We start from the raw sequence: 27,662 nt of genomic DNA, 5'->3' as shown, positions 1-27,662 counted from the left end.
TGGTTGTTCCCACTTGAGTCTGGAGGCCAGAGGGCTCCAGGCTTTCCTGAGTGAAGCACGGGAGTGTGTCCCCTCAACAGACCCCGGCAATCTCCTCATGGTCCCACTCTCCCCACCTACTACATCTGAGCAGCCCTATGAGGGGCCCAGGGATCCTGGCCTGCCCAGCGGGAGGACACCAGGCTGCACACTGTACCAGACTTCAGAGGGAGAGCCCTAAAGAGTGACCAAGGAAGATGCCCCAGAGCTCACACCTCCCACCATGCAAACGTGGGTAGCGCATAACCCCTGTCAGGATCAGCCCCGGTGGACAGCTTTATTCTGATCTCAGAGAGGCAGCAGGACCCAGCAGGTATCCCCCCCACCCCAATGCCCACCAGGCTCTGGACACAGCAGGTGGGCAGGCTCATCCCAAAGTCCCTGGGGTGGCCTTGCTCAGGCCTCAGTCCTTTTGCCCTTGCCCCATCTGAATTCCATCTCAGGGATAGGGTTGTTAACTTCCAGGCTCCATGCCTGGGTCATCCCTGCCCAGCAGGCTTCTTAGAGAGTGTCCACGCCCATGGTGAGCTCAGGGCCCCATCCTGTGGCTCTTCACCACTAGTCACAGCCGCCCCCCTCCCCCCACCCCAGCAGGCAGCACCTCCTGGGGAGCCCTGGATCTGGTCCCCACACGCCTGGGTCGTCTCCTAGGCCAGAGTCACACACAGAGAGTCCTGGCTCTTGTGAGCCTTGGCGGAGGGCGCCCCGGCTAATGCGGATGCCTCCTGGAACTCCTTGGTCATGTAGTAGTAGCAGATGGCATCCAGGCAGCAATTGGCATCCGAGATCTTGCCAGTAATGCGGAGGGCGTCCTGAACGGCACAGGTGCTCAGGCCCATGGCCAACCACCAAGTCAGCACCACGTGCAAGGGCAGGAAGCAGACCACGAACACCACCAGGTTCGCCCAGATCATGAAGGCAGCCTTCCGGGTGGCCTCCGCCTGGCCCACATCGGCAGCTGGCCTCTGGCCCAGGGCAGTCACCACCTGCAGAGAGCAGAAGACCAGCACGGCCAGCGGCAGGTAGAAGCCCAACAGCGAGAAGACCACGGTTTGGGGGTTTTGCCGGGAGGTGTTCCCAAAGCAAAAGCCGCCCTCTTGATCCTTCAGGACCCAGCGAAGCAGCAGGGAGCCGACCACCAGCACCCAGAGCACCGCACACACGGCCCCGGCCTGCTTCGGGGAGCGGAGCCCGCGGCCGTACAGCGGGTGCCGCACCGCCACGTAGCGGTCCACAGCGATGGCCATGATCAGGCTGATGCTCATGTACCTGTTGGCCAGGTAGATGCCCTGGGAGAGCTGGCAGAACACCGTGTCTTCGTCGTTGGGCTGATTCAGGGAGGAGAGCATGAAGGGCAGAGAGCAGAGCAGGCAGAGGTCGGCCACGGCCAGGTTGACCATGTAGATGTGGGTCTCCGTCCACTTGCGCAGGCGGCAGCAGAACACCCAGAGCGCCAGGCCGTTGAGCAGCAGGCCCAGCACCAGCAGCAGGCCCAGGTAGGCGTGGCAGATGTGCTTGGCCAGCGGGGAGCTGGAGATGGGGCAGGTGCTGTTGTTCATGGTCCTGGGGCTGCAGGAAGGGAGCAGAGGTGAGGAGGGCGGCAGCACACGGAGCTCCGAGAATGGCAAGGCCCTGCCCATCTCTGGCCAGGGATGAGCCCCACCCCATATCCAAAACTCACTTTCCCAAAGAAGTCATAGAAACCAGAGGAGCTCTGAGGCCCCCACAAGCCAGACCCCTGCCCGCTAGAAGGTGGGAAAGCCAAGACCTTTGGAGCCGGGTGGGCCCAATGTGGCCCCGTGAGCCAGCCCAGGCCTGGAGCCAGTCCCTCGCACTCTCCAGAACCCTTCTCCCCCCGGGCCCTGCCATCTGCTGGGCCGGGAAGGAGAGGAGTCACTGCCCACCTCCAGTTCAGCCGATTCAGCTCTCAGGACAGGGCGCCTGGAAAGGGCCCTCTGAGGAGGGCCCAGGATGCAGCCTGCATGGCCTCTCCTCCCGCTTCCCAGACCTACATTTGACCCTCCTGCACCTCAACAGGGTGGTCAGCATGTATCCCACCTGGCCACTCCTGGCAGCAGAAGTCCAGACAGCAGGGGCTGTGGCTCAGGACAGCTCCCCAGAAAACTCCAGAAGTCTGGTCTTCCTCCTCCTTCCTGCCTGCCCTCCCTCCGAGTGTCCGCCCATCCGGTCCTGTTCCGAGGCCCCCCGCCCAGGCCCCATCTGGGATAGGGAGCCTCTTGAGTCTTTGTGGTCAGCACCCTGAGGGAGCTCTGCCCTCCAGGCCCAGACCGGCCTCACGGTGGCACTGGGCTACCTCCACCCCGTCATCGTCATCACCAGAAGCTCCCACACAGCCTCCCCTCCCCGTCTATGCTGACTTCTCACGCCCCTCCCCCCAAATGCCCCACCACGCGGGGCAGGAGACACAAGATCAGGGCCTGAGGATTCACCCTGCGCTGGGTCACCCTTGGACCCCCAGGGGGCTGCGCTGCTGGTGTCCATGGGGTGGGGTCATGGAGCATGTGATGAGGACCAGGGCAGCTTCCTCCTCCCACCCCAGGAACCCGGGCCCTCCAGGTGGGGAATGGGAGCAGGTCAGTTTGCGAAGAGGGTGGGTGGGGGGGGAGGAGCTGGGCCAGGCTGGGTGGGTTCTTTTCTCTTCTCTCCCCTCCATCCCCCACCACTTCCAGCAGGAAATACTCCGCATTTGCAGGGCAATTAGGTTCATTAGTGCCTCCGGCTGGGCCCCTGGGAGCCTCCAGACACAGACCATTAGAGAGGCCGTAGCAAGTTTCAGCCAGGAGCAGAAATATTCCACAAGTATGCCATCCCACCCCTTTTGCATTTTAAAATGGCACATTTGCCAGCAATTACAATTTCATGCATGCTTTTCCCGTATGTGACATCCCAACCCGCCCCGTGATCTCACTCCTCATTTTTGGAAGGATTCTTCCGTTGGTTCTTTCTGAGTCACCTCATTTTATCCAGATCCTGAGGTTCCTCAGACCATGAGCCAGGCCACGCTCTGTAGACACCCCAGAACCCACTAGAACCAGCCGTTGGGACCCTTCCTTCCTACCCACCCTGCCCTCCTAGCTACTTCCCACCCAGAAACCCTGGTGAGCTGCCAGGCCAGCTGTGTGAGGTGCTCCCACCCAGAACCCTCAGAACCTACCTGGGTCTACTCGTCTCTGTCCTCTGGAGTCATCCCAGGAAAGCTTGGGAAGTGAAGGCCTGGTTCCACCCAAATAGCCCAGCCCCAGCATGGGGACGTACGTCTAGGGCAGGGACCCCTGCCGGCCTCCTGCCCAGACATGCAGGACCGTCCCCTTTTACAGACACTGTGGTCGCCCTGAAGAAGTGCGTGCTCTGAGCACTCAGCTGCTAGGGGCCCTGGTGTATTCGGCCGGGGGAGGTGGGCATAGGAAAGGGGAGCAGGCTCAGCTTCCTCTTCAGTCTGCTTCCCACACAGGAAGCAGAAAGCCGCCTTGTGATTTGCACCAAGATGCCTGTGCAGTCAGCGTCAGAGAGACCTATGCGTGCACAGGGGCTGCCCTCCCACCGCCCAGCCCCTCTGTCTGCCAGCCCCAGGCACCCCACAGTCGGATCCGGGACAGACAGTGGTGCCTGGGCACTGTACAGGCCTCTGGAACTGGGACCCCACCTAGGATCCAGGACTGGCAAGTGTGAACGAAACAAAAGTTGCACAAAAGGCGAGGATAGAGGATGTGAAAATATACAAATGGAACATGACCCAGCCATAAAAAGGATGAAATGTTACCATTTGTGACAAGAGGGACGGATCTTGAGCATATCATGCTAAGGGAAATAAGCCAGACAGAAACGGACAAAGACCATGATTCCCTTCATATGTGGGACATAAAACAAAAAAGCAACAAACGAACAAAACAAACAAAAACAAACTCATAGATACAGACACCAGAATGGCAGTCACCAGCCAGGGCGGGAGGGGGAGGAGAGGTGCGTGGTGCTGGAAAGAGACGAGGCCCGGTGGGGAGCACACAGATAGAGCAGTGGCCGCCTGCGGCTCTTTGGCCCCTTGGGTGTGGCTCTTCCACAAAACACCACGGCCTGGGTGAGTCTGTTTTGAAGAAGTGGCATTAGAAGAAGTTTAAGTTTAAAAAATATGGCTCTCAAAAGAAATTTCAATCGTTGTCCTGTTACTATTTGTCCTGTTGACTAATGAGTTTGCTGACCACTGCACTAGAGTATACAAAAGTCGGATTATAACCTTGTGCCCCTGAAATTTACATAATGTTGTTAAACAACGGTAGGCCAATTAAAAAAGTTTCTAAAGGTTTCACAAAAAAGAGCTCACCAAACTGGCAACACAGAACGGAAATATTTTCTATCTAGTTTTTTAATGCTGGTCACACCCACAAGGTAGCTTTCAGTCTTGAATTCGGTGGGAGTCTAGGCCCTGGAGATACCTCGAGCTCCTCTGCACTGCAGCCCACCCTCATGGAGGGGGGTCCCCTTTCCAGACCTATCCCTCAGACCTCCTACATTAGGACACTCTCCAAGCCTCATCACAGCCCCGACCCCTCTCTGAGGCTCCCCACCACAGCCCTGGCCTGGCTCTGAGACCCCTGACCCGGAGGTTGGCACTGACCTGCAGTCAACCTCAGTTTCCCGGGCTGAGCCGTCTCCCCCACCCCTCAGGCTGCCTGACTGTGGCCCTCCTTAAGACAGATAAGGCAGCTGGTGTGCTGACAGGCTCCCCGCCTCTGCCCCAGCCCAGAGCTGCCTGGGGAATTTCCAGGAAGGGAAGTGGGACTGGGCACTATGTCGTCACCTCCAGACAGCACATGCACTTGCAGCACGGAAGGGTTCCCCCAGCAGAGGCATCTGTCCCAGCATCTCTGCCCCCACCCTCATCCTGGCAGGAGGGGCCTCCTGCTCACTGTACAGCACCCTCACATGCACAGGCACGCTGACGGGTGACCACCAAACAGCTGCTCAGACCGACTACCTACCTGCCGGCTGCTTTACCCGGCCTGCTCCTCCCCCTCTCCTCCTCAGAAGCCCCTTCCCAGGCCGCCCCTGCTCTGGTCTCTGCACTCTGAGCCCAGCGTAGGGAGCGTAGGGAGCGGGGAGCGGGCCTTCCTTTGGACCCTCTGCACCCTGAGGGCAGGGACGTTGTCTCCTCAGCTTCCCCCACCAATTGCCACCTGCAGCATTTCTCTCTCTCTCTCTACAGACTGCTGGGAGCCTTCTGGCCCCGCCCCTGTCCATTCACAGAGGGGGAGCTGAGGCCTGAGTAGGGAGTGGCCCGGCCTCCTGACCCTGGGACCAGTGCTCCTGCCCAGAGGCCCCTGAGGAGGGCCCCGTTTCACACCTCTTCTCCACAGTCTCCAGACCCAGGTCTGACGGATGGGAGTGGGGAGGTGTCCCTCCATGGACTCCTCCTGCCTCCCCTTTCCCTTTGTCTGGCCCCCTCCCAGCCCAGTTCTGACACCCTCTCCATCGTTTTTTTGTTTTGTTTTTTTGGTGTTTGTTTTTTTTCGTTTTTTTCATACAACTTGCCTTTTGTACAGTTGACTCTTGAACAACTTGTGTGTTAGAGGCAACAACCCCCACACAGTTGAAGATCCACATACAACAGTGACTTCCCCAAAAACTTAACTACTAGTAGTTTCCTGCGGACCAAAAGCCCTACTGATAACATGAAGTCAGTTAACATGTTAACTGCATTATGTTAACTGTATGTTGTATGCATTATATACTGTATTCTTACAATAAAGTAAGCTAGAGTGAAGAAGAATCATAAAGAAGAGAAAATACGATATTTATTAGAAAAAATCTGCGCCTAAGTGGGGCCACACAGTTCAAGAGTCAGCTGTAATAGTCCTTAGTCTTTGCTTGTGACTGGGATGCCGCCTGCCCTCGGACAGATCACCACCGGGCACAGAACAAACAGCACCTCAATAAAGAGTATTAACCAGTTGGTGGCCCTGACAACGGGAAGAATCTGTCCAGTGACCATGCCAAGGACCGAGCAGGGTTCCTGGCTCCAAGCAGGTGCCCCATAAACATTAGATGGCCGCAAGCTCAGAAACATCTGCCTGGCCCTCAATGGTTTGGCTCAGAGGATAGAGTGTCGGCTTGTGGACTCAAGGGTCCCAGGTTCGATTCTGATCAAGGGCATGTACCTTGGTTGTGGGCATATCCCTGGAGGTGGGTGGGGGAGGGGTGCAGGAGGCAGCTGATTGATGATTGATGTTTCTCTCTCTTCAATGTTTCTAATTCTCTCTCCTTCTCCCTTCCTCTCTGTAAAAAAATCAATAAAATACATTTAGAAGAAGAAGAAGAAGAAGAAGAAGAAGAAGAAGAAGAAGGAGGAGGAGGAGGAGGAGGAGGAGGAGGAGGAGGAGGAGGAGGAGGAGGAGGAGAAGAAGAAGAAGAAACACCTGCCTGGTGGGAGGGAGGACCTGCCCCTGAGCCTTCCCCAGGAGCCGGCTCCCTCCCCATGGCAGGCCAGCTTCCCAGAGTCTGAGAGGCCTGGCCATGCTGGGCAGGTGCTAGACCAGGCCCATCCCCTCACTCCTGGGCATCTCACAGCCACAGCAATGGTCCTCTGCCAGGGAGGATGGGCGAGGGCAGCCTCGATGCTGCTGCCAACATCCGCCAGGGGTTGGAGGCCTCCTCCCGTGCCTGCCACCCCTGCTGCAGTCTCAGAGCCCTGTCCTGTGTCCATCCTGACTGGCCTGGGAGAGTCCATGTGACAGGCTTGTGGGGGGAGTTAGCACAGATCTCAGGGAGGCTCCTCCAGCCCCATTCTCTGAATCCTTGGGGTCAGAGAGGAAAGGGCGGTTGGGCTGTGAGAGACAGCCATGAGCTACGTATGCATCACTGCCCTAGGTCCACGTGAACCCTAGAGGGAAGGGCCCCTGGGAAGCTGGGCTTCTCGGAAGGAGCCTGCTGGACGTGTTCTTGGGCCAGCCTAGCACACCCTGCTGCCAGCCCCGCCCTACAGCAGCCACCTCCCTCCCTTGAAAACCTGCCACCCTGCCACGGGGCTCCCTCCTGCCTGACCCCCTACATAGAAACCATCTTTGGCCTCTGAGACCCACACTCGGCTCATTCATTCATACACTCAGCAAAGGTGTCTGAGCAGGGAAGGTATCACTGAGGCTAAGGGTGGGCACAGGAGGGGCAGGGTTTGAGGGAGGCCCCCAGTGGCACACCCTCAGGGCCTGGCTGTGCCTGAGGTGCCCCTGGTCATGTAGGGTCATGAAAAGGTCCTGTGGGGAGTGCGAGAGCAGATGGGCCTGAGAGGTGCCTTTGGGGCTCCCTATCCTGGTCCAGACCCCCATCCTCACCCCACAGAGTCACAGACACACACAGGCCCAGTGAGGGGAGCTCCCATGGCACTGCCCTTCCCTGCTCCTTCTCAGGCCCCTCCCTCAACAGCTGCCGGAAGCACCTGTCACCCCAGACATCATGCCTCAAGGCATCCGGACACCTACAGATGACAGAGTGCCCCATCAGCCGGCTGCAGCAGCCCACCTTCCCGGGCACAGCTGGCGGGCCGCTGTGCAGCGAGACCACAGCCGGAGCTGGCAGAAGGCAGAGGAGGCTCTGCTGGGCGCTGACCACGAGCCCTGGCTACCCTGACAGACTCACCTGACAGCGGCTGTTCCCCTCCTCCTGGCTGGCTCCCCAGGACTGCTGGCTCCGGTTCTGCTCTGCGCCTGCACGAGCCCCCTGGGACCCCGCCCAGCAGCGGCCGAGGGGGGCCTGGGAGGCTGCTCGTTTCCCTGTCACATGGGCAAACGCCAGAGTCTCGACTCCTCCCAGCCTCTTGCTCTCTCCCTGCCCCTGCAGTGCTCCTCTACCCGCCCAGGCCTCCTTCCCTGGTCTCTACCTGAGGCTTCTCTGACTGGGAGGCTGGCCGCTGGCCCCACACCAGGTCCCGCTCCGGGACAGGCTGCCTTCCCGCAGGGCCTCAGACATCAAGCTGCCTGGTCTAGATCCTGGCCTCTGTCTGCGAGGCACCCCCCACTTCCAGGAGGCCATGCCCCTGCTCAAGAACCAGCTGGGCTCCCCACTGGGGAGACAGGAGTTGCCAGGCCTGCTCCTGGCGAGGCCCTCAGGCTGCAGGGGTGATGGTGGAGAGCCTGGGGTGTGATTGCATCTCACCGCTGCTTGCAAGTCAGATGTGGATCTCCAGCAGCTAGACCCAGAGCTGAAGGGCGTGTCTCCCTTTTCTAGGACATGTCTCTCTGTGAGGGGTTCCCAGCCCCACCCCTTCCGCCCCAAGGGCAGCAACCTCCAGCTTTGGCTGGTTTGAGCTAGTGTGGGGTAGACCCAAAAAAGTTATCTTACTCAGCAGCCTCTCGAGAAACACTTGCTGCGTTTTCATGTCCCCCTCTTTCCCCAAGACCGCTGGCCTCTGAACTCACTTCCCCTGGACATTGGGCAAGATGCCAGACAATAGAAATGTGAACACACTTCACAGGAAAGGCGATGTAAATGGTTCATTAAAGATATGAAAAGACCCCAACAGACTCACAAAAAGAGAAACAGAGAGTAGAAGTGCCTGCAGTGGCATTTCCGTTTCTCATGGGCAAACGCCAGAGTCCACAACACTCGGGAGGGACGGGAGTTATAGCCTCAGAGCTCTCCCGCTGATACTGAGCATGGCACACACCCCATGGAAGGGGGTTCGTTATATCTACCAAAATGAAAGATGCGTGGCCTTTGACCCTGTAAAGCTGCTCCTAGGAACCCATTCTACAGGCAGGCAGAGAGAAAAGCTGCTTCCCATGCTATCTCCTCCCTCCCCCCTGGGCATGCAGGGTCGCAGCAGCCCAGGGGCCGTCCTGGCATCTGTTCCGTCCAGGCCACGGAGCAGCGGGCAGCTGGAGGAAGGAGGAGCATCTCTGTGCCACCACCACGAGGTTATCTCCAAGAGGTGCCGCGAAGTAAACAAGGGTGTGGATGCTCATTCACTTATTTGGGGCCAGCTGGTTACATTTTTACAAGCGGGAGGATAAGCCACCAAGTTTGTTTTCAATTAAATTGTGACCTGTGGAGAACAGGTGGATATGGGGTGAGGGAGAGAGGAGTAGAGACTAGACTTCTGTGAATACACCTGGGTATGGATTTGACTTTAGAACCATGTAAATAGTCATGTAATTACTAAAGTCAATTAAAGTACATTTTAAAAAAGGAATTCTTAAATTTGAAAACAAGATGAAACCATGAACTTGGATTAGCAGCTGGTGGCATAGCCCACTGAACTCGCCCACATGACTTTAAAGCCCACTATTCTGTGGGATGGGAATGGGGGGATGAGGACAAATATGTGATGCCTTGATCAGTAAAAAAATTAAAAAAAAAAAAAAAGTCCAGTATTCTGACTATGTCTCTGCAGCCTGAGGACAAAAAGAATGATGAAGTGTTTCATCTTCCAAATCATTTTAAAACACACGTTTGCCTATATAACCCAAGGATAAAACGTTTTCAGCTTCTCGGCAATCATGCTGTTGGTTGTGTTGTTTGGGGATTATTGTATGTCTTAGGGGATAAAGCAAATGAATAATTACGTTGGGTGTGGGATCTAGAAGATGCAGATAAATCATTAGTAAAGTTAAGAAAGCCACATAGGTCAGAGCTGACGAAAAGGCAGCACCTACTCGCACTGTCTCATCTACAAAGAAGCTTCCTGCTTCTGTCCACCTACGAGGCTGGGCCGGGGGGAGACAGGTGGGGAGAAGGGAGGGAGGGAGGCTGGACTGTGTTAGGGGTCGGATTAGCGTCAGGCCAGGGTCCACTGAAAAGTCATGAGCAAGTCTTGATGTTTTACTTAATGTTTGTTCACTTTGAAAATCTGAAGATTCCAAGATTTATCCAGAGTCCTGTGTGGGCACGTGCATGCAAACACACACACACACACACACACACACACACACACACACACATACACACACACCATCCAGGGCCCCCCTTTCACATCTCCTCATCCTCACCCAGGACACACACCCCTGCTTGCACCTCCTCAGGGCACACCCACCCTCTAGCAGCTGCATCCGTCCCCAGCCATCCACCTGCTCATCTCCAGCATAGATCTGCCAGCACTGCCTCAGCCAGACCCCGAGCCGAGCGCCAGTCTCTCGTGAGGTCAGTGACACCTGCACAGCTCCCCAAGAACGTAAGGGTTATTTTCGCATTAGAATGCTAATCAGTAGAATTCATTACATCAATAAAGAAGAACATTTATATAATCCTTTCAGTCAATATCAAAAAAAAATCATTTGACAAAATCCAACACTTACTTATGATAGAAACTCAGCTAGGAATGAAAGGAAACTCCCTCGATCTGACAAAGGGCATCACAGATAACCTACAGGAAACACCGTACTCACTGTGGGGGGACTGGAAGCTCCCACTATACTTAGTAGCATGGACGGTGCCTACCACCTCCATTCCGATGGTTCTGGACTCTGAGTAGGGGAAATAAGGCCAAAAAAAAAAAAAAAAAACCACCAAAAAACAAAAAACAAAAAAAAAAAAACGCTTCCAGGCAGGCAAGGGAGAAGTAAACCTTTCTATTTCTACATTACGACTGCATTGTGTATACACAAAAATCCAAAGGAACTTATCCCATAACTATGAACCAGTAAATGAATTAGCAATATTATAGGCTATGAGGTTAATAGACAAAAAAAATGTATTTCTGGCAACAAATAACTGAAAAAAGGAAACTAAAAATACAATAGCATTTATAAGCATCAAAAAACAAAAGTACTTGAGAAAAAAGTAAAACGTGTATGCTCAAAGCTACAAAATACTCTGAGAGAGACTCACGAAGGTCTCCATAGATGAAGGTAGATGGAGAGGTATACCATGCTCATGGATTCTAATATTGATCTATACAATCAAAAAGCCTCAAGTGTCGTGTCTGCTGGTTATGCTTCCTGGGCATATCTAGATACTGACCTCTTCTTTCAGTCTCCATCACCTCCCAGCTAGGACACAACCATCTGTTCCTTGGATGTCTGCAACAGTCCCCAACCTCCAGTCTGTCCCCAAGACCTCAGCCAGAGGCAGATGTCAAATAAACTCCCATCAGGCCCTGCTTAAAACTGCAATGGCTGCCCTTGCCCAAGAGAAAAGACCCAGGCTCTTTAAATGGCCTCAAGGCCCTTTCTTTACCTACCCCTCCAGCCTTAGTGCTCACCATGTTCTCTGAACCTGCCCCTCTCCCACCTGCACTGCAGGCACAGAGAGTGCCTTTTCATTCCCTGGGGATGCCCAGCTTCTGCCCTGCTCCTGGCTGACCCTAATCAAGGATCACCCCCACACATCATCTGCCACCTCCATGTCAGGACTATCTAGGGGCCCCAGACCTGCAGAACTGAATACTACAGGGAGCTGGTGGGCACATCCTGTCCCCAAACTCACCCTCAAAACTGGAGAAGAGCACAGCCATGTCCAAAGACCCCAAAGAGTTCCCAGGAGCAACATGACTCTTCTATTCACTTCAAAATGCAGCAAAAATCAGTTTAAAATCAGTTTAAATCTGTTAAATGTTGGGGGCAGAATCCACTAAAATCAAATGAAGCATCCATGAGACAGTGAGCAAGAAACTATTGTGAACTAAGTGACAGAGCGAGAGAGCCTGGAACATGGGAGAACCTGGGGGAAATCTGGCTGTCCCTGCCCCCTTTCCATCCTGCCTCCTGTCCAGGAAGTCTGGCAGGCCAGGCCCTTTCCCTGTCTACCTGCTCGCAGGGCACCGGGGTCTCAGTACTCACTGCAGAAGCTCTGCCACCCTCCACGCTGATCCAGGCTTGGGGGAAGGAGGGTGGGCGAAGACATTAGAGAGAAGAGCCAGGACCAGGACTGGGTAGCACACGGCTCCTCCGGAGAAGGTACCATGCCTCTGCAGCAGGAAGTGAAAATGAGAAGGAACCGCAAACAAAGCGGGCAAAGTCTGCTGAGAAGGGTGGGAAATCTGTTTTCACCTGCACACACACCTGTCTGCTACAACTGCCAGCTACTGTGCACAGGAGGGAGGCGGTCTTCACCCTCCACTGGCAGGTCCACAGAGCATCTGGGGACGGACCCCAGGTGGGCCTGGCTCTGGCTGGACATAGCCCTGGGCTCAGCACTGGCACTCAGCTTGGCTGGGCAGGCTGCTCCTCTGGGTTTCATGGAACCCCAGCTTAGTCCAAGCTGCCCTGCCCTGGGCTCCGCACCAGCCACAAACATGAGAATACAAAGACTGAGGCCCAGTGTCTCAGGCATGGGAGATAGGCCATGGGGTGGGAGGGGGGCCTGCTTAGACCCTGGAAGAATGGGGAACAGCCCATGTTCCTCCACTCCTCTGGACAGGCTGGCCCACCCCTGCTACCAAGGACTCCAGGACAAACCAGAGGGCTAGCGCCGGGATGGGGGTGTGGAGGGCACACTGTGGATGGGGACAGAGCCCAGACAGGTTTTCAACAAGGACATTGGAGTCCAGAGACTAAAGACCAGAGACTGGCTGCACTGAGTGGATCCAGGCCCTGTGGCTGCAGAGGCTGCCCAGGGAAGGTCTCCTTCAGCTCTGCCAGTGCCTGTGAGGTCCATGTAAGGCCAGCTCAGGCCCAGGCAGAAGGGGCTGGCTTGAAGGGGCATGGAGACCATGCCCAACTGCCCCAATCACACAGGTCCTAGAAGCCCGGAGGGCCACTGCCTCACCAGCCCCCAGTGGAGCCCCGATTGGGCCCTCTGTCGAGCCAGTTCTTCCCCATCACCCAACGAGAGACCCAGACTTGTCCCAGATCCCGTCACAGCCAGGGTGCCTCAGAGGGGAAAGGGTGAGTCACCCAAGGATTTTGGGGAGGAGCCAGCACCAGCTGCCACCCTTACCCCTCTGTCCTGGAAAGGCTAGCCCCTGCCTTTGAGAGTTCTGGGCCCCTTGCCCAGATGTGATGGGGCAGTTAGCCGCATCTCACATTGTCTACCACAGCCTCCTCTGGAAGGGAGGTACTCCCCCCGCCCCCACCTCCCCACCCGCACAGGGCCATACTGCGGGGAATCTTAATGGGTGACATAATGCTTGGCTTTCTCACTTTTCATGTAATCAAACTGCTTTGCAGCAAAACAAGTGGAAAACAGAAGATGGATGGATGACAAAGCCTGCTCAGCTGGAGCAGCCCCCAGGGCCAGAGACCTGCCTGGAGCAGGGGTGCACACACAGCTGGCTTGACCAATCAGTGGCAACAGTGAGCTCTTGGGATCACTTCCTAGACTCTAAGCACATAATTGGGGCTGACACATGGCAGATGACCAGAACCCTCAGTAGGTCAGGCATGTGAGTCAGAAAGGCCAAGGGAACACTGAAACCTTCATCCTACAGACAACAAATCAAAACTGGTATTATCGGTGGGGGGCTGCGGAAGTAGGCTTCTCGTGATGTCACAAGGAAAGGACTTTCCTGAGATTCACATGAGAGGATAAGTGGCATTTGTGTAGAAACAAACCCCTGAGTTTCCAAGTTCCCATTTTCCCGTCCCTCCAAGGAAAAAGTCCTATTTTGTCTTCAGCAAAGCTAGGATTAAAGTCAGTGTCCAGTTTCCACTCCACATGTGCACAGTCCAGTCCAGCATCTGGATAGCTTAGATTGTGTCCCCAGCTGCAGCCCATGTGTGTAGGGTCCATGTGGCCTTGGGCCATATAGTTTCTAGGGCCATAGGGCTTTGGAGAGAACACAGGAGCAAAGGAAGCAGGACAAAGCCAGAGGAACGAGAGTGAATTCCTTTGTCTCAGGATGATACATTCCCAAATTTTCTCAGGTTTGCTGTGGCTCCACCCCTCTGGCCAATTATCTTTGTTCTAAGGTTAGACTGACAGGCAAGTATTTTCCATACATCACTCACTTCACTGCCCATACCTGCCTTCCCCTTTGTTCAGTCCTTTCTGCCAGTGAGCTGCAAGGACTGGACTGGTGGTCCCTGGTGGTGTGAAATTGCAGGTTCCTGTTGGCTATGCTTATAATGTCTGGCCGCCCCTTAGCTCCTTTCCTATTATTAATAACTAATTACAATGGTAACACTGGCACCACAGGGGTTGAACATGAGGACCTCCCTGAAGATGTGGGAGTGGTGGCTCCATTTGAATTTGTGTGGCCTCTATGGACTGGGGGTTCCACCGTAGGGCAGCCCTAATCCAGATCACTAGGCCTCAGGTACAGGGGTACAGCCATGAAGAACAGTTGGGAAAGCTTAGAAGCAGGTCACTTGTGCGGTCTGGACAAGAGGCAGCGGCAATTTTTCCCAGGACAGACACTAGCTGGTTGGACGCCCTGGCTGATGTTGACATGATGCAGACCGAGTCGGAGGGGCAAGATGGGGTTTGCTGTGTCCATATGGAGAGGGGTCCCAGGCACATCCTCTGGCAAGTGTGGCAATGCCGTGCGGCGGAACACCAGGCCTCGGGTTCCCCGGTGCATGGGAATACCACTGGTTGGTGATGGCAAAGCCGCCAGGTGGGGGGATGGTGGGAAGCATCCCTCCTGCACCGGCCCTGTACACTAGATCCTCCTCCTTGACCCTCCGAACACTGTCTCACCATCCCACTCCTCCCTGAACCTCCCCACCTTGGAGGCTGTTTGAAATAAGACATCTGTAAACTGCTCAGTAAACATGTTTATTTATAAAGTTACTTCCAGAAGTGCTGCAAACAGCTGTGCGCTGACACACTCGTCTGCAGCTATGAGCTTCTCTGGAGCCCGGAGGGACTCGGCGGAGCTGTTGTCTTGGCTCAGGGAGCAGGACACTTGTGTTGGGCCTTTCTTGCCCTCCCTGCAGCACCTGCCTGACCCTGGGGCTGCCTCTCTCCAGGATGAGGAGGAACCTTCACCTAGTGCCACAGGCATATGCAGTTGCTCAGTGTAGGACTGGCAGCTACAGCACTGAGGCTGGTGGCACCGAGCAAGGACGCTGTGTAAGGACATCATGGGCCAAGGCCTCTGAGGTCTCCAGTGGGGTTATCCAGTTAGGTCTTCATCACTGCCATGAAGGAGGCCTGTGAAAGGAGAGATGGTGAGGTGTGACCCCCTGGGAGAGGCTGGGGAATGAAGGCCGCAGGGTACCAGGAAGCCCCTCCCAGGCCCATGTACCTCTTGCAGGAGCTGCCCCAGCATTTCCTGGCTGTGAATGGAGCGTCTGTGGGAAAGAACACCTGGGTCAGCCCAAGGTCCCTTCCCAGCACGCAGGCGCATCTACACTCCCATAGGCTGATAGGCAAGGAGTCCCTAGGTACTGTGTCAGTCCCTGGTCTACGCCAAGACAGCTAACAGCGGGGGCATGTGAGGTAGGCGGGAGAACAGGGTGAAGGTAGGCACTGAGATCCTGAGGACTACAGCCCCCCACCGCCCACCTGTCTATTCTGGTTGCGATGGTCACTGTGAAGGCCCCCTCTGTGTCTGGCAGGTAGGTGGAGGGCACTATCCGGTAGGTCCCTGCAGACAGGTGGCAGACGCGGCTCACTTCCTGGGTGTAGCAATGTGGCACACAGCTCAGCACAGGCTTCTGGAGCAGCAGGGAGGGCGTGTCTTGACCTGCGCTGTCCGCTGGAACCTGGGGAGGCACAGACTGACTAGGAAGCCTGTCCATGGGGCAGACAGAGATGCCCACTATCCTCAGTCTCAGGCTGGCTGCTCTCTTTCCCAGGCCCAAAGCAGCCCCAGTTGGAGACCTGCTGAGGGTGTGCTGGGCTGGAGCAGCCCCAGTTGCAGTCTCCTGGGGCTCATGCCTGGTCCCCCTCCATCTAAGGAGCAGCAGCCCCCCAAAGCTGGGCTCACCACTCACTGAGGCCCTGCCACCCTTGCCAGGAAGCCCCATCAGGTGTCAGGTGCCCATGCCTGGGAACCACCCAAATTGTCTCTGCTTAGGCCCTGAGGCACCTGCTGGCCACTGGCACTTTTTTCCAAGCAAATGGTGTCTCCACTCTTGGGAAGGGGGCTTCTCAGAAGCTCTGCCCATTCTCTAGAGTACAGAACCTTCTCAATCAGAAAGTCCCACCCTCCCCCCAGATCACCTGTGCTCCAGGCTACGTGGGTCTCTTCCCCCCTCAGATCCTGGAACACTGGCCACTTCACCCTGCCCGTCTAGAATTAGACCTCCAGGAGCACAGCAGGGTGTGGGCTGAGGAGCCTCACTGGCCATGTGGTCTGGGCCTGCAACCTCTGACTTCTCCTCTTCCTCCAACTACAGGTCTGCTAAGGTGTATTGCCTACATGGAGGGAGAGAGAGCCGACAGCCAAGGAAGGTGCTCTGGGTGGCTATGACTCACTGGCAGCACCCCCTCTGGACTCCTAGCCATTCTATAATAGGTACCAGTAGGGACAACATACTTTCAGCCTGAGGTCCTGGAAGCCCCCTCTTTCCTTGGTTCTACCTGGGGTTCAGGAGCCACCCCACACAGCTGAGCCCTCAGACTGAGCTGCCTGGCCCCAAGAACCTCGGGGACCTTGTGAGCTCCTCACCACCACCTGGCTTTGGGGTTTCTTTCTGATCTGAAACTCCTGGCAGCGCCATTTGGGCAGCAGAGTGGCTGTCAGTTCCCCAATGGTCTTAGCCAGTGTGGCCTTCCCCAAACCCCCTTTACTGCGCTTTCCCACAAACCCTCGCCATCACCCACTTCTCCCTGGTTCTCAGAGGCACACACACCCCAGAACAGCCTCATTCTGTGGGCCATGGGTAGAGGGCAGGGTTACACAGCTCTGGAGAGCTGCTGGTGTTTGACTGATCACTCCCGGGTGATGCCACTGGCCTCCTGGGTGGGAGACACTGTCCTGGGGAGAACTGACCCCATAACATAGTTGTTCTGAGCCAGAGCAAAGGGACAAGGAGATGCCTGAGCTACCTGTGACCACCAGTGAATTACAGACTTGATAAAACCTAGAAATGAGTCATGCACATGACCAGCCAGCCTGGGCAACATGTCCAAATGACTAAGTCCAGGGCTCCACATCAGATCTCACCCCATCCTGGCTCACAGTCCCCCCAGTTCTCCAAGAGCTCTCAGAGCTTGCCTGGAAAACATGGAAGCCGATGGGGTGGCAGTCGCTGTCTAGGCAGTGCTGGTGCAGAGTGATCCGGATGCAGCGGGTGCCTGGGCCCTCAGGGACCGTGAGGGGGAAGCAGGGGTTGCTGGAGTAGGAGGCGAAGTTCCGGCTGCCCCCAGCTGTCTGGCCGATCTTCCAGGAGCCCTGCAGCTGCACAGTCTCCCACTCCCCCGCCAACAGGGTCTCCCCAGGGCCAGGGCTCTGGACCACTGTCTTGATGGCACTGCCCGGGAAAAACAAGCACAGGAGAGGGTCTAAAGGCACTGTCTGACCTGCCTCGGTCAAGGCAGGAGCACACAGGCCCCCCAAAATGGCCAGGCCCCTCACCTGAGGGAGACTCTCCCGCTGGAGAAGACCCGGAGCAAAAACTGTCCTGGCACATTCTTTAAGAAGGTGCTGGGGACGGCCAGGTAGTAGCCAGGGGTGAGCTCACAGCGGAGATGGACCTCGCGGTCATATGCATGGCACACAGTGCCAGCCACAGGAGGCGTAGACAGGATCCTGGGCAGGCTGACCCGCCGCTTCTCTACCTGTGGAGAGGAGGCCTGTGTGGAAACTCACAGAGATCTGCCCACCCACTCCTGACACCAGAGCCTCTCCTCAAAGGAGTTAACACATAAAGCACTCCACCTCCCAGGGGCCAGCTGAAAATGCCCATGACCCTGGGCTTCCACTTAGCCTGTCCCTATAAGAGCCTGCAGGACCTCCTGCCCTGGGACACACAGATGTGAAAGTGCTATGCCCACAGCTACCGCAACCTGAGGCTGCTGGATAAAAGGCTTTCCAGCAACTCAGCAGGAGGAAAAGAACACAATGTAAGCCACACCCACAGAGGGACAGGGAACACTGTGCCTTGTGCTATGAGACCTTGGCAGGACATACAAAGACTAAAAACTAGGCCATGGCAGCAAACAGGCAAGTTCCTGCACCAGCCATGCTCCTGTCCCCAGGACAGGCATCTCCACTGGGGGCCAGAGGGCTCATTGCACAATCCCACAGGATCAGCCGTCACCCTCCCCACCTGATAGGGAGGAGACTGAGGGCACAGGGAGGGTGGAGTGACCTCTCCAAGTACAAGAAGCAGCCAAGCTGGGCTCAGATCTCCACAAACACCGGCTCTCAGAGCCCCACCAACTCCGGGCTTTGGTTCTGGTTTCCTTTGGCCCTCAGACACACCCAGGGCCAGGCCGGGAACCCAGTCCTCTCAGTGCCAGGTCTGTGGGAGCCCCAGCAGGCACATGATCCCCAGGAACACCAGGGCAGGTGGGGGGAGGCCTGTGGGGCTCTTGTCAGTCATGCGTGTCCCAGCACTGCAGCTCTTAGGATTCAGACATCCACGTACCTCCCATCTCCATGGACCCTGTACTTCAGTGAGTGGGAAGCTGGCCCAGCAGTTACCTTCCAGAGATGCAGACCCACGGCAGGGTAGTCCTTGCCCGGAATGCTTGCTGGACTCCATACAACGCGGCTGCCCCCCAGTTGCACCTGGGCCCGGCCGGCCCAGTCCACCGAGCGCATCCTGGGCCTCTGCAGAACGGCAATGTACACCTCGCTTGGTTCTGAGACCCGCAGCCAGAACTTGGGGTTGCTGGGAAAGCCGCTGTTGTTCCGGCAGCCTCCTGCGGACTGCCCCTGGACCCAGGCTCCCGGCAGCTCCTGAGTGTGGCTGAGCACCTTCTCTAGGGCAAGAGCACACCACAGGTCAGGCTCCCCATGCTCCCCCACCGGGAGCCAGTGCCTGCTCAGGCTTGACTTCAGAAAGCAAAGTCCATTCGGGTGGCCGCACTGCACCCTCCAAAGGTTGCCCCAGGAATGGTACTGGTTACCTGAGTAGAGGCTCTGCAGGTGGCCAGCCTCTGTGATCGGGTAGCCAATGGTGACCTCGTCAAATTCACGGAGAAACTCCTCCTCGTCCACCCAGAACTCCCCTTCCTGGAGCTGGGACAGCAGCTCTGCCGAGTCCACTGGGTCCACCTGGGTCCACCCTTCACCCCTAGCAGGAAACACAGGTCATCAGAGATCTCTCATCTGAGAGGGACAGCACTGACCGTGCAGTGGGGCAAGGGGAGCCAGAGGGGACAGAGGGTGTCCTGAGAGTTCTGTCCCTGAAGCACCCTGGGGCCAAACTCTGTGGCCCCCTTCCCACACTTTCATTTGCCCTGGGCTTAACCTTCCTCAGGGCCATCACCTCTCCTCCTGCCACATGACCTGGATGAGCGAATGGGTCAGTGAGCAGTGACAGAAAGACATCTGCTCATTGCTTCAGGCATGGCTGCTCAGACCAAGTGTGGGATCTGCTCACCACCCCAGCCACCTAAGGGGACTGTCACAGCACCTTCATCCATCAGTTACAAGTCTTAAAGCCAAGCTGAGGACATAACATAGGCATCTCATAGGTCCCTGTCCCTCAGCCTGGCTGGGCGTCTACTGTTCCATGGGCACCCTCAGCACCAAGCACTCAGCCAGCCTCCTGGACCGCCTGATGCCAAGCACAGACCATGTGGCCTTAAGGTTAAGGGGGCCTTGCTGGGAGCAAATTGAGCACTGTCCTGACCACAGAAACTACCATGGCACCAACCACAGCACGGGGGCCCAGACGCCCCTCCAGGCCTGCACCCCCCACCCCTTGATGACTGTGCCAACTGCACTCACCCCTCTCTCCACGGCCCCTGCCAGCACCGCCGGCCCCAGGGGTTCTGAATGCGAAACAGCAAGATGCTCTGACCAGCCTGACCCCGGAGCTCGCGTAGGTCCGAGACAATGAAGGCGTGAAATTCCCCCAGCTCCCTGGCACCTAGGCGAGGAACAGCTCAGTCAAGGGCAGGAATGCCCAAACCCAGCAGATGTACAGGTCTTGTCTCCTTTCCTGGGGATTGGTCCAGCCCCCCAGGCACCCAGATCCCACAGATCACCTGGGGCTCCTTTCCTAATCATGTGGACAGTTAGCTCAGCAGTGGCCTTAGATAGCACAGAGCCCCAAGTGAGGAACTGGACCAGGCCTGGCAGCTCATTCCCTTCTCTGGGCCTCACTATCTGGTCACATGGCCGTGCAGGATGCCTGGTGCAGGGCCAGGTCTCAAAAGTCCTACTGTTAGCACCATCATCAACAGTCTGTGACCACCAAGGGAAAAGGGAGAACACTTGGCAATGCCAACTGGGGAGGCAGGGGATAGATGGGCAGTGGGAGGACTGAGGTCTGAGGAGAAATGACTCCACCTGCCCTGAGACAAGAGACAGAAGACATAGGAGCCGAACAAGACGACACCTACCTGGAGAGGAGGAGTGGTGGTCCAACACAAAGAGAAGAAACTCCTGGGCTGTCTCTAAGTGCTTTGTTCAGAATGGCATTGTAGCTACCACCCATGTCCCCAGCCCCTTGCCACTTCAGTGGGCTCCAGGTGACTTCCAGCAGCCCGTGTCTAGCCCACTCTCAGGGGAGGAGCCTGTCCCAGGCCTGTGCCAACCCTCACACATACACCAGGAGCATAATTGTCAACAAGAGCCAATTTATTTCAATGTTCATAGTCTTTGATAAAATATTGCATTGTGGACCAGCCCGTGTGGGTCAATGGTTGAGTGTCCACTTATGAACCAGATGGTCACAGTTTGATCCCCAATCAGGGCACATGCCCAGGTTTCGGGATCAATCCCCAATAGGGGGCGTGCAGGAGGCAGCTGATTAATGATTCTCTGTCATCTCTGTCTCTCTCCCTCTTCCTCTCTGAAATCAATTTTAAAAATACATATCAAAATTCCATTGTGGAAATAATACTAAATAGGAAATGTGTATGCATAGAGATGCTGTTATTTATAACAGCATAAAATCAGAAAGACCTTAAACTTCCAACATGAAGGGAAAGATGAAAAAAGCTACAGCAGATTCACTAATGAGATAAGTTGACCAAGTTTATGTAACAGAAAATCTAGGATGCAGAATGCAAAAAGTACATTTATGAAAAACTGGGAAAGTATACTAAAAAGTCAAAGGTAGCTATGTTTGAGGGAATTTTTCCTTCCAACAACTTGTCTTTAATGTACATACATATCACTACAGTGGAAACCTGAGTGCTAATTTCACAGGTTGTCAGCTGAGCCAGAGATGGTACTGCCATGTGCTTCCTAGGCCATCTCTGCACAGCGGTGACCTCACACAGGCTCCTGCCTACCGGGAGGTAAGTCCTGGTCAAGGGAAAAGGGACCCTCCCTTTGGAGAGGGACAGGCAGCAGGACAAGGTCACACAGCCGGACACGAGCTTGGTAGGACAAATGTCTCCACTTTCTACTCATTCCAGACGGGGCCTCAGGGATTGCCTCCAGGATCTGAGGGTGTGTGTGTGTGTGTGTGTGTGTGTGTGTGTGTGTAGACCCTCTGCATGACCACCGCCTCACCTGCTCTGGGGCTGAACACTGAGCAGCTGATCAGACACCGCTCCTTGAGGCTGAGCAGCTGCCAACAATTCTTGAACTCTGAGCTACCAGATCCATCCTGTTGGCTACTGCTGCTTGCCAAGTTCTTCAGGTTCCACCTTTCTGCCAGGCCACCAGTTAGGTCCACCAGGGCATCTGCCACCTGCCCTGCCCATAGGTGCTCGTAGGACCCATGGACCCTGGGAGACAGACACAGGAATGAGCCTCAGGCAAGGGGAGTAGCCTCCTGCCTCTCTTCTATCACCTTTGTCCACGGCACTCCAAAAAATCGTGATCCCATCCACCCAGCTTCTATTGCTTTTCTTTCCTGCTGCCTCGCCCTCACCACAGCCAGGCACAATTACGCCTTCACGGCTGACATGCAGTGTCCCAGCAAAGCCCAGCCGCCTCTGCCACGTGCACAGCCTCTTCTACTGCCAGTGTGGGCACAAGCGTGAGTGAGGCGGTGTGGGCAGAGGCTGTGATATCCATTCCATTTGATAGGCTCCAACCCCAATGTCTGTAGCAGGCCTCCCTCCTGACCTGGGTGCAAAGCCCTGCCTATCAGTTCACTGTCAGCAAGATGGTAAATGCATTCTAGGAAGAAAGGGCCTCAATTCACTCTGCTTGAGGGTTTTGGGCTCTGTCAGGACCAGATAAAAAGGCTGATACGTAGCTGGCCTCTTTTCTCTCCAACAACCTGCAGAGAGGCAGCCTGTCCCCAGGGGTGAAAAACAAATAGATGGAAACATATTTCTTGCTGGGGTTTGAGGAAAGAGAAAGGAAGAAAATACACACCCTCCCTCATGCCCACTGTGAAATAAGGGCAAGGAAAGGGAGGCAAACCACAGGCCAACCCTCAAGAGTTCCTGTCTCCGGACCCAGTCAGTCCCACCCCAGGACCTGCCACCAAGTGGCTGGAAATGACAGGATTCTGCAGTGAGAGAGAGCAGAGACCTGCTCCTGGGGGCAGTCTAAGGTGGCATGGACCAGCCTGCCAGCCTCCAGCACACGTACTTGGCATAGACCTTCTCCAGTAATGGAAGCCAGAATACATCCTCTCTCTGGCACCGGGAGAAGCAGAGTCTCCCTGCAAGACAAGGCAGACGATCATCTATGGTCACCTCCACCCAGCGTCCAAACTGCCAAACTCGACAGGTGAAGGAGCCACGGTATGTCTGGTCGAGCCAGCTCGGCTGTCCGGGAAGAAAGACCTACCATGCACAGGGAAAGGCAAAAGGAGACCATGAGACAAATATCTCGCAGCGCCCTCCAAGCGTGCTAACCAGAGTGTGACCATACTGTATCTTCCCACAGTACCCTGCAGTCTACAAAGGATCTGCCTCCTGCCATGCCTTGAGTCAGTGCTCATGGAAAACCAACCATTGGACTGAAAATCCAGACTTCTCAATAAAATATTTTAAGATGATAGTGAGGGAGCCAGTGTCTCCAAGAAGCTTAAAGTCAACCATTATGCCCTAATGTCCCAAATAAGCCCTTGACCTGAATCTAAAACAAATGTGACTTTTAGAAGCATGAGACCCAATTCCCAGCAGAGCTGACTGCAGATGGCAGGCTGCCATGGGCACAGCAACCCTCCTGCAGACGCCTGAAGCCCATGACCTCTGCCAGAACCTGGACCCATGTTCACTGCCAGGTTTGTTCTGACCCGAGAGGCAGTGGGGACTGTGCACCTAGATGACGTGTTTGGTCCTGGTTCTGCCACTCACTAGCCAGAAATCAGTGACAATGGTTCTAGTGCCCTCATTGGTGAAAATGGGTCACATCCGGTGAGGCCTGTGAGTGAAAGCCAGCGAAGTGCTGTGCTTACTTAGCATGGAGCCGGGACCCAGGATGAGCTCTGAATGGGGTCACCGCTGTCAATGAACATTGCTGCATTCATTGGTGATATTTAGCAAGAAGCCAAATAGAAGGCCATCAATGGTCCAGGGAGGGAATCTGAGCAGGCCTTCTACACCTGTCAAAAAGAGTTTCAATCATCTTTTGCCAATTTATATTTAAAACCTATTTAAGAAGTTAACTAGCTAAGGACACTAATTCCAAACCAGGGCACAGGCTTCCTCAGCCAACCCTTTCCTGTCTAGGCTGGCACGTTTGACTTTTTAGTTTAGATGCATGGTTCTGACTCCATAAGAAGCGTGCTTGGGGTTTGGCAGAGCAGGGCAGAAAGTACCGCTGTGGGAGAGGGGACACTGCGTCATGTCTGGGAGCCCTTGTGGCCTGACGGCTGAGTTCCCCACTGCCCATGCTGAGCAGCTGCAACAGAGTCCCACAGAACAAGGGGTTCAGCCGCCTGGCCTCTTGCTTCCTTCCTGGGCACAGCAGACATGAAGACAGAGCAGAAGAGAAAGCTGCACTCTCACAGACACCTGGTCCAGGAGGTGCCGGCTCTTCTGCAGGGCGGCGCAGGCACACAGGAACCAGCAGTCCCCCAGAAGCCCTTGCTTCACCTGCCCTTCCTGTGGGTTATCTGGAAACAGCCGGGGCGTAGCACAAATTTCCTAAAAATAAATAAAATTGTCCACAGTTACATCATGCCTCATGCCAGTCTTTAAAACAGAGAACACAGGATCTAGGTGACAGGCTGGGAGGAGCTTTTCTGCTTATCCATGTTGCCTAACAGGGGAAGGGAAGCAGCTGGCTTCTTGTAGACACTATCGCTCAGACCCTCCTGGCTTCAGGTCACTCTGTCCAGCTTTAGATTATGGGGTCCCTGTTCATCCACATTCCTTAACTGGCAAAACTCTGGATGAATGCTACCACTTCTCTTCTCAAGACAGCTAAACGTTCATCAGAAACTGGCTTCACTTCATTTTTAAATCTGACTTATTGATTTTTGCAAAGAGAGAGGAAAGGGGAGAGAAATTGATTTGTTATTCCACTTATTTATATACTCATTGGTTGATTCTTATATGTACCTTGACTGAGAATCAAACCCTCACTCCTGGTGTTTTTAGACAATGCTCTAACCAGCTGAGCTACCTGAGCAAATGGTTTCACTTTAAATTCATAACGGGGAATCTTGAGTGTGTCCTCTATACCGCTGGAAATCCCACTGTTTTTCTAAAAGGCTCACTTTCCCACAGCTTGGGTGAGCTTATGCCTCCTATTCTTTCTCTTCTCAAAATGTCCTCACCTCATGCTTCACTAGAAGCCACCTGACCTGCCTCCTCTCCTGCTTCAGGCCCGAGACCCCTTCCCTCTTCCACCTACTCGGGTAAAATCCCTCCAGCATAAGGCACAAGCAGAATCTCCGTCTTCTCTACGACATTGCCCCTCAGCACTATTTCCCTTCTAGGTTTCTCTTCACTGACAAATTTCTGAAAAGAGCTGTCATCTCTACTTGTCCCCCTCCCTCGCCCCTGCAGGCCCCTCTGGCTTCATACCCCCAAACCTTCTTTACCAGTGTCACCTCCTGCAACATTGTCAAATGCAACTGGCATCAGTGTCCTGTTGGATTCCACAGCATCAGAACAGAGTGTGTTCTTTATGTGAGCGTGAGAGAGAAGGGAGGATGGTGGTGGAGGGCTGTTTCTTAAGCCCAGCAGTCCCCTGGTGAATTCCATGATTCCATGTACCCTGCGTGTCCTTTCACTTCATGGCCTGCTGCTTCTCAAGTACACCTATCCCGGAACTTGCTGACCCCACTGGGAAATGTTAAGAGTTCCTCCAGGCTCAGTTCCGAGTCCTAGTCCTCCTCTATCTGACACTCTCTTCCAGGCCCTGGCCCGTAAGTCCAATTCCCAGATCAAGCCTCTACCCAGATGGTCCTGAACTCCCAACTCTCACATCCACCTGCCCACTGACAGCACCAATTACATGTGAGAGCAAAACCAATCATAGATTTCCACACACACACACACACACACACACACACACACACACACACAACTTTCCCCTAGTATATCAAATGGGACCATCATCCACCCAGGTGTTCAAGCTCGAAATCTAGAAGTCATTATCTTCATCCTCTACTTCTAACCGGCTACTAAGACCCACCAAAGTCCTAACGGCTATCACACTAATCTAAGCCCCTTCATCCTTCTCAGGACCACTGCAATGGCATTCTTGCTCTGACCATCCACTTTCCACAGGCACTAAGAGTGAGCTTCTTCAAACACATACCCAGCTAAATCAGTCCCCTACAAAAAACCCTCTAATGGCCTCCCATCGCAACTAAGATCCATTTTTACCCAAATTCCACTCGTGTGACTCCTCCCAGGCCAAACAGGCCCTGGCGGTGCAGCACCAGAAAGGCGCCTCAATCGTCAGAGCCCAGAAGTTCTGGCAGTCACGTACACCTGGGGGAGGCAGGCTTGTTGTCCCAGGGCAGTCTCACTCAGCAGCCAATTTCTACAGATGTCAACATAACACTAGGACAGAGCACCCCTTTAAGTTACCACCTTAAAATGTTTACATCTGAAATAAGCCCAAAAGAGAAATCTGCAGAGCAGAGTGGCTTTGTTTCATAGGTTCATCCCGGCCCTTCCATGAGAGCACGAGAGTATCAGCAGACACACAAGCAAACAGAAGAGCCAAGAACTCTGGTGAGACGCCCTTCTGAGCAGAAGCAGGGAGGTGGGGCATGGTTTAGGTCTGTGGACACGCCCCTCTCGCTGTGCCCCAATCCTCTTCCGAACTGAACTGCGCTCTCACAGGTGGGGATCCTGAGCTCGGGGCTTAGCACTCCCTGAATCAGCTTCAGAAGGAGCTACCACGGGGGATAGGGAGCCTGGGAACCTACTCCTGAGGACAGCAGGCAGACCCTGCGGGCCACCGCGCGCCCAGACCCGGCTGACCCCGGCCACCAAGCCGGCCGCTCCGCCAGCCTCCGCGCTCGCACCCCGGCAGGAAAAATCGTGCAGAGACCTAGACCAAGACCTCGCCAGCCGCTCACCTGGGGCCTCCTCCACGTGATGTCCTCCCGGAACTGGGCTAGTGGCGTGGAGTAACTGGAGAAGAGCGAGGAATTCGAGGCAGGGAAGGCGGGGTCCCGGAAGAGCTCCCTGGCGGGCGGGCGCATCTTGGGCGCCCCGGGCTCCCATAGGTAGCCCACCCGCCCCCCAGCGCCGAGCGGGGCCCAGGGAGAGCGCAGGCCCGCGAGGGGCCGACCCGGCTGCCGGTCCCGGGCTGGCCGACGCCCCAATGCTCCGCCAGGCTCTCCACCGGGTCAGAGCGGCTGCACGACTCAAGAGCTGCTCGGAGGCCCTAGCCCCCGAGGGCGTGGCTTCCGAGCTCGCCTCTCGCGACGTGCGACGTCGGCCCGGCGCCACTTCTCCTTCCGGGTCGAAGGTTCCCGGAACTGTTCCTGCCGAGGTTCACCCTCTGCGAGGCTGGCGGGAGTCTTGTCCTTGGGCCTGTGCGAGTCGGGCCAGGGCGTCGGAACCGCTTGGATTCGCGGGCTATGAGGGCTGAAGGGAGCGGAGAAGCCGCCTCGGCCAAGGTGGCGCTGAGGGCCACCGATCCCAGCATGCAGCGCTGCCTCCCAGAACACGCCTCTCCTTCCGGCGCGCGGCGGCGGACCCGCCTTTATGGGCGGGTCCAATGGAAGACCGGCTCGGGCTGGCGGGTAGTGAGCGGACGGATGTGTCTGCCGATGCTGTAGCTGTGTCCTGGGTTCGTGGGAATAAGACGGCCCAGGAGATGGTCTCCCTAGGCCTGGGAGGCTGTCTCAAGGCGGCTTGGGATCAGAAGCTGGGTCCTGAGCGGGGCAGCGCAGGCGCTGGAGCATCCTCCTGGTCCCCAGGTAGCCGGCTTCTGGTCCTGGTGGGCTGGCCAGTGATCTGCTGGGCGTGCGGTTACAACTCACGGCCGCTCCGTGCAGCAGAGAGATGAAGACAGTGATTTCGGGACCTGACTCACTTTTGCTGCAGGAACCAGCGTGTCGCCATTCCCGTTCCCTGGAATTAAAACGGCCTGCCAGAGACTTATTCTCCACCTGCCCCTCCGAACTACTTCACTCTGCCTTCACAGGGGTCGGGCAGGGGTCAGGAGGGCCTTCCAGTGAGGTCTCTACTGGTGGGTAAAAAACAACCTGATCCAGAAGCCCCTGCCCCTGAGCTTTGCTTGCTTGGAGCCCCAGGTTCTGTGACAGCTCCTCCCTCTGAGAGAC

General features: G+C 55.6%; 2 protein-coding genes across 9 annotated transcripts; both read right to left on the bottom strand.

The window, feature by feature from the left end:
- Positions 1–291: 291 nt before the first annotated feature.
- On the bottom strand, positions 292–21,648 carry GPR35 (G protein-coupled receptor 35). Of its 7 annotated transcripts, XM_036421161.1 has the most exons (3): positions 11,823–11,961; positions 10,427–10,508; positions 292–1,602 (listed from the first exon to the last, which is right to left on the bottom strand). In XM_036421161.1, exons 1-3 carry the CDS (start codon positions 11,944–11,946, stop codon positions 687–689), a joined length of 1,122 nt encoding a protein of 373 aa, XP_036277054.1. In that variant the 5' UTR covers positions 11,947–11,961; the 3' UTR covers positions 292–686. The 7 variants fall into 7 exon arrangements, with proteins under 7 accessions (XP_036277054.1, XP_036277048.1, XP_036277053.1 ...); XM_036421155.1 differs by lacking the exons at positions 10,427–10,508; positions 11,823–11,961 and adding an exon at positions 21,512–21,648 and having other exon boundaries at positions 292–1,608; XM_036421160.2 differs by lacking the exon at positions 10,427–10,508 and having other exon boundaries at positions 292–1,608; positions 11,823–12,021.
- CAPN10 (calpain 10) lies at positions 14,682–26,582 on the bottom strand. 2 transcript variants are annotated; one of them, XM_036421152.2, is made up of 12 exons: positions 26,448–26,582; positions 23,920–24,051; positions 22,547–22,743; positions 21,512–21,729; positions 19,775–19,916; positions 18,949–19,115; positions 18,521–18,801; positions 17,450–17,652; positions 17,090–17,345; positions 15,433–15,632; positions 15,173–15,218; positions 14,682–15,078 (listed from the first exon to the last, which is right to left on the bottom strand). In XM_036421152.2, exons 1-12 carry the CDS (start codon positions 26,571–26,573, stop codon positions 15,049–15,051), a joined length of 1,998 nt encoding a protein of 665 aa, XP_036277045.1. In that variant the 5' UTR covers positions 26,574–26,582; the 3' UTR covers positions 14,682–15,048. The 2 variants fall into 2 exon arrangements, with proteins under 2 accessions (XP_036277045.1, XP_036277046.1); XM_036421153.2 differs by lacking the exons at positions 17,090–17,345; positions 17,450–17,652.
- Between the last annotated feature and the right edge of the window lie 1,080 nt (positions 26,583–27,662).

Source organism: Pipistrellus kuhlii, unplaced genomic scaffold (genome assembly GCF_014108245.1).
Source record: "Pipistrellus kuhlii isolate mPipKuh1 unplaced genomic scaffold, mPipKuh1.p scaffold_m20_p_7, whole genome shotgun sequence".
NCBI lineage: Eukaryota > Metazoa > Chordata > Mammalia > Chiroptera > Vespertilionidae > Pipistrellus > Pipistrellus kuhlii.
Note: the sequence above shows the minus strand (reverse complement) of the source record. Positions and strands in the feature narration are given on the sequence as shown.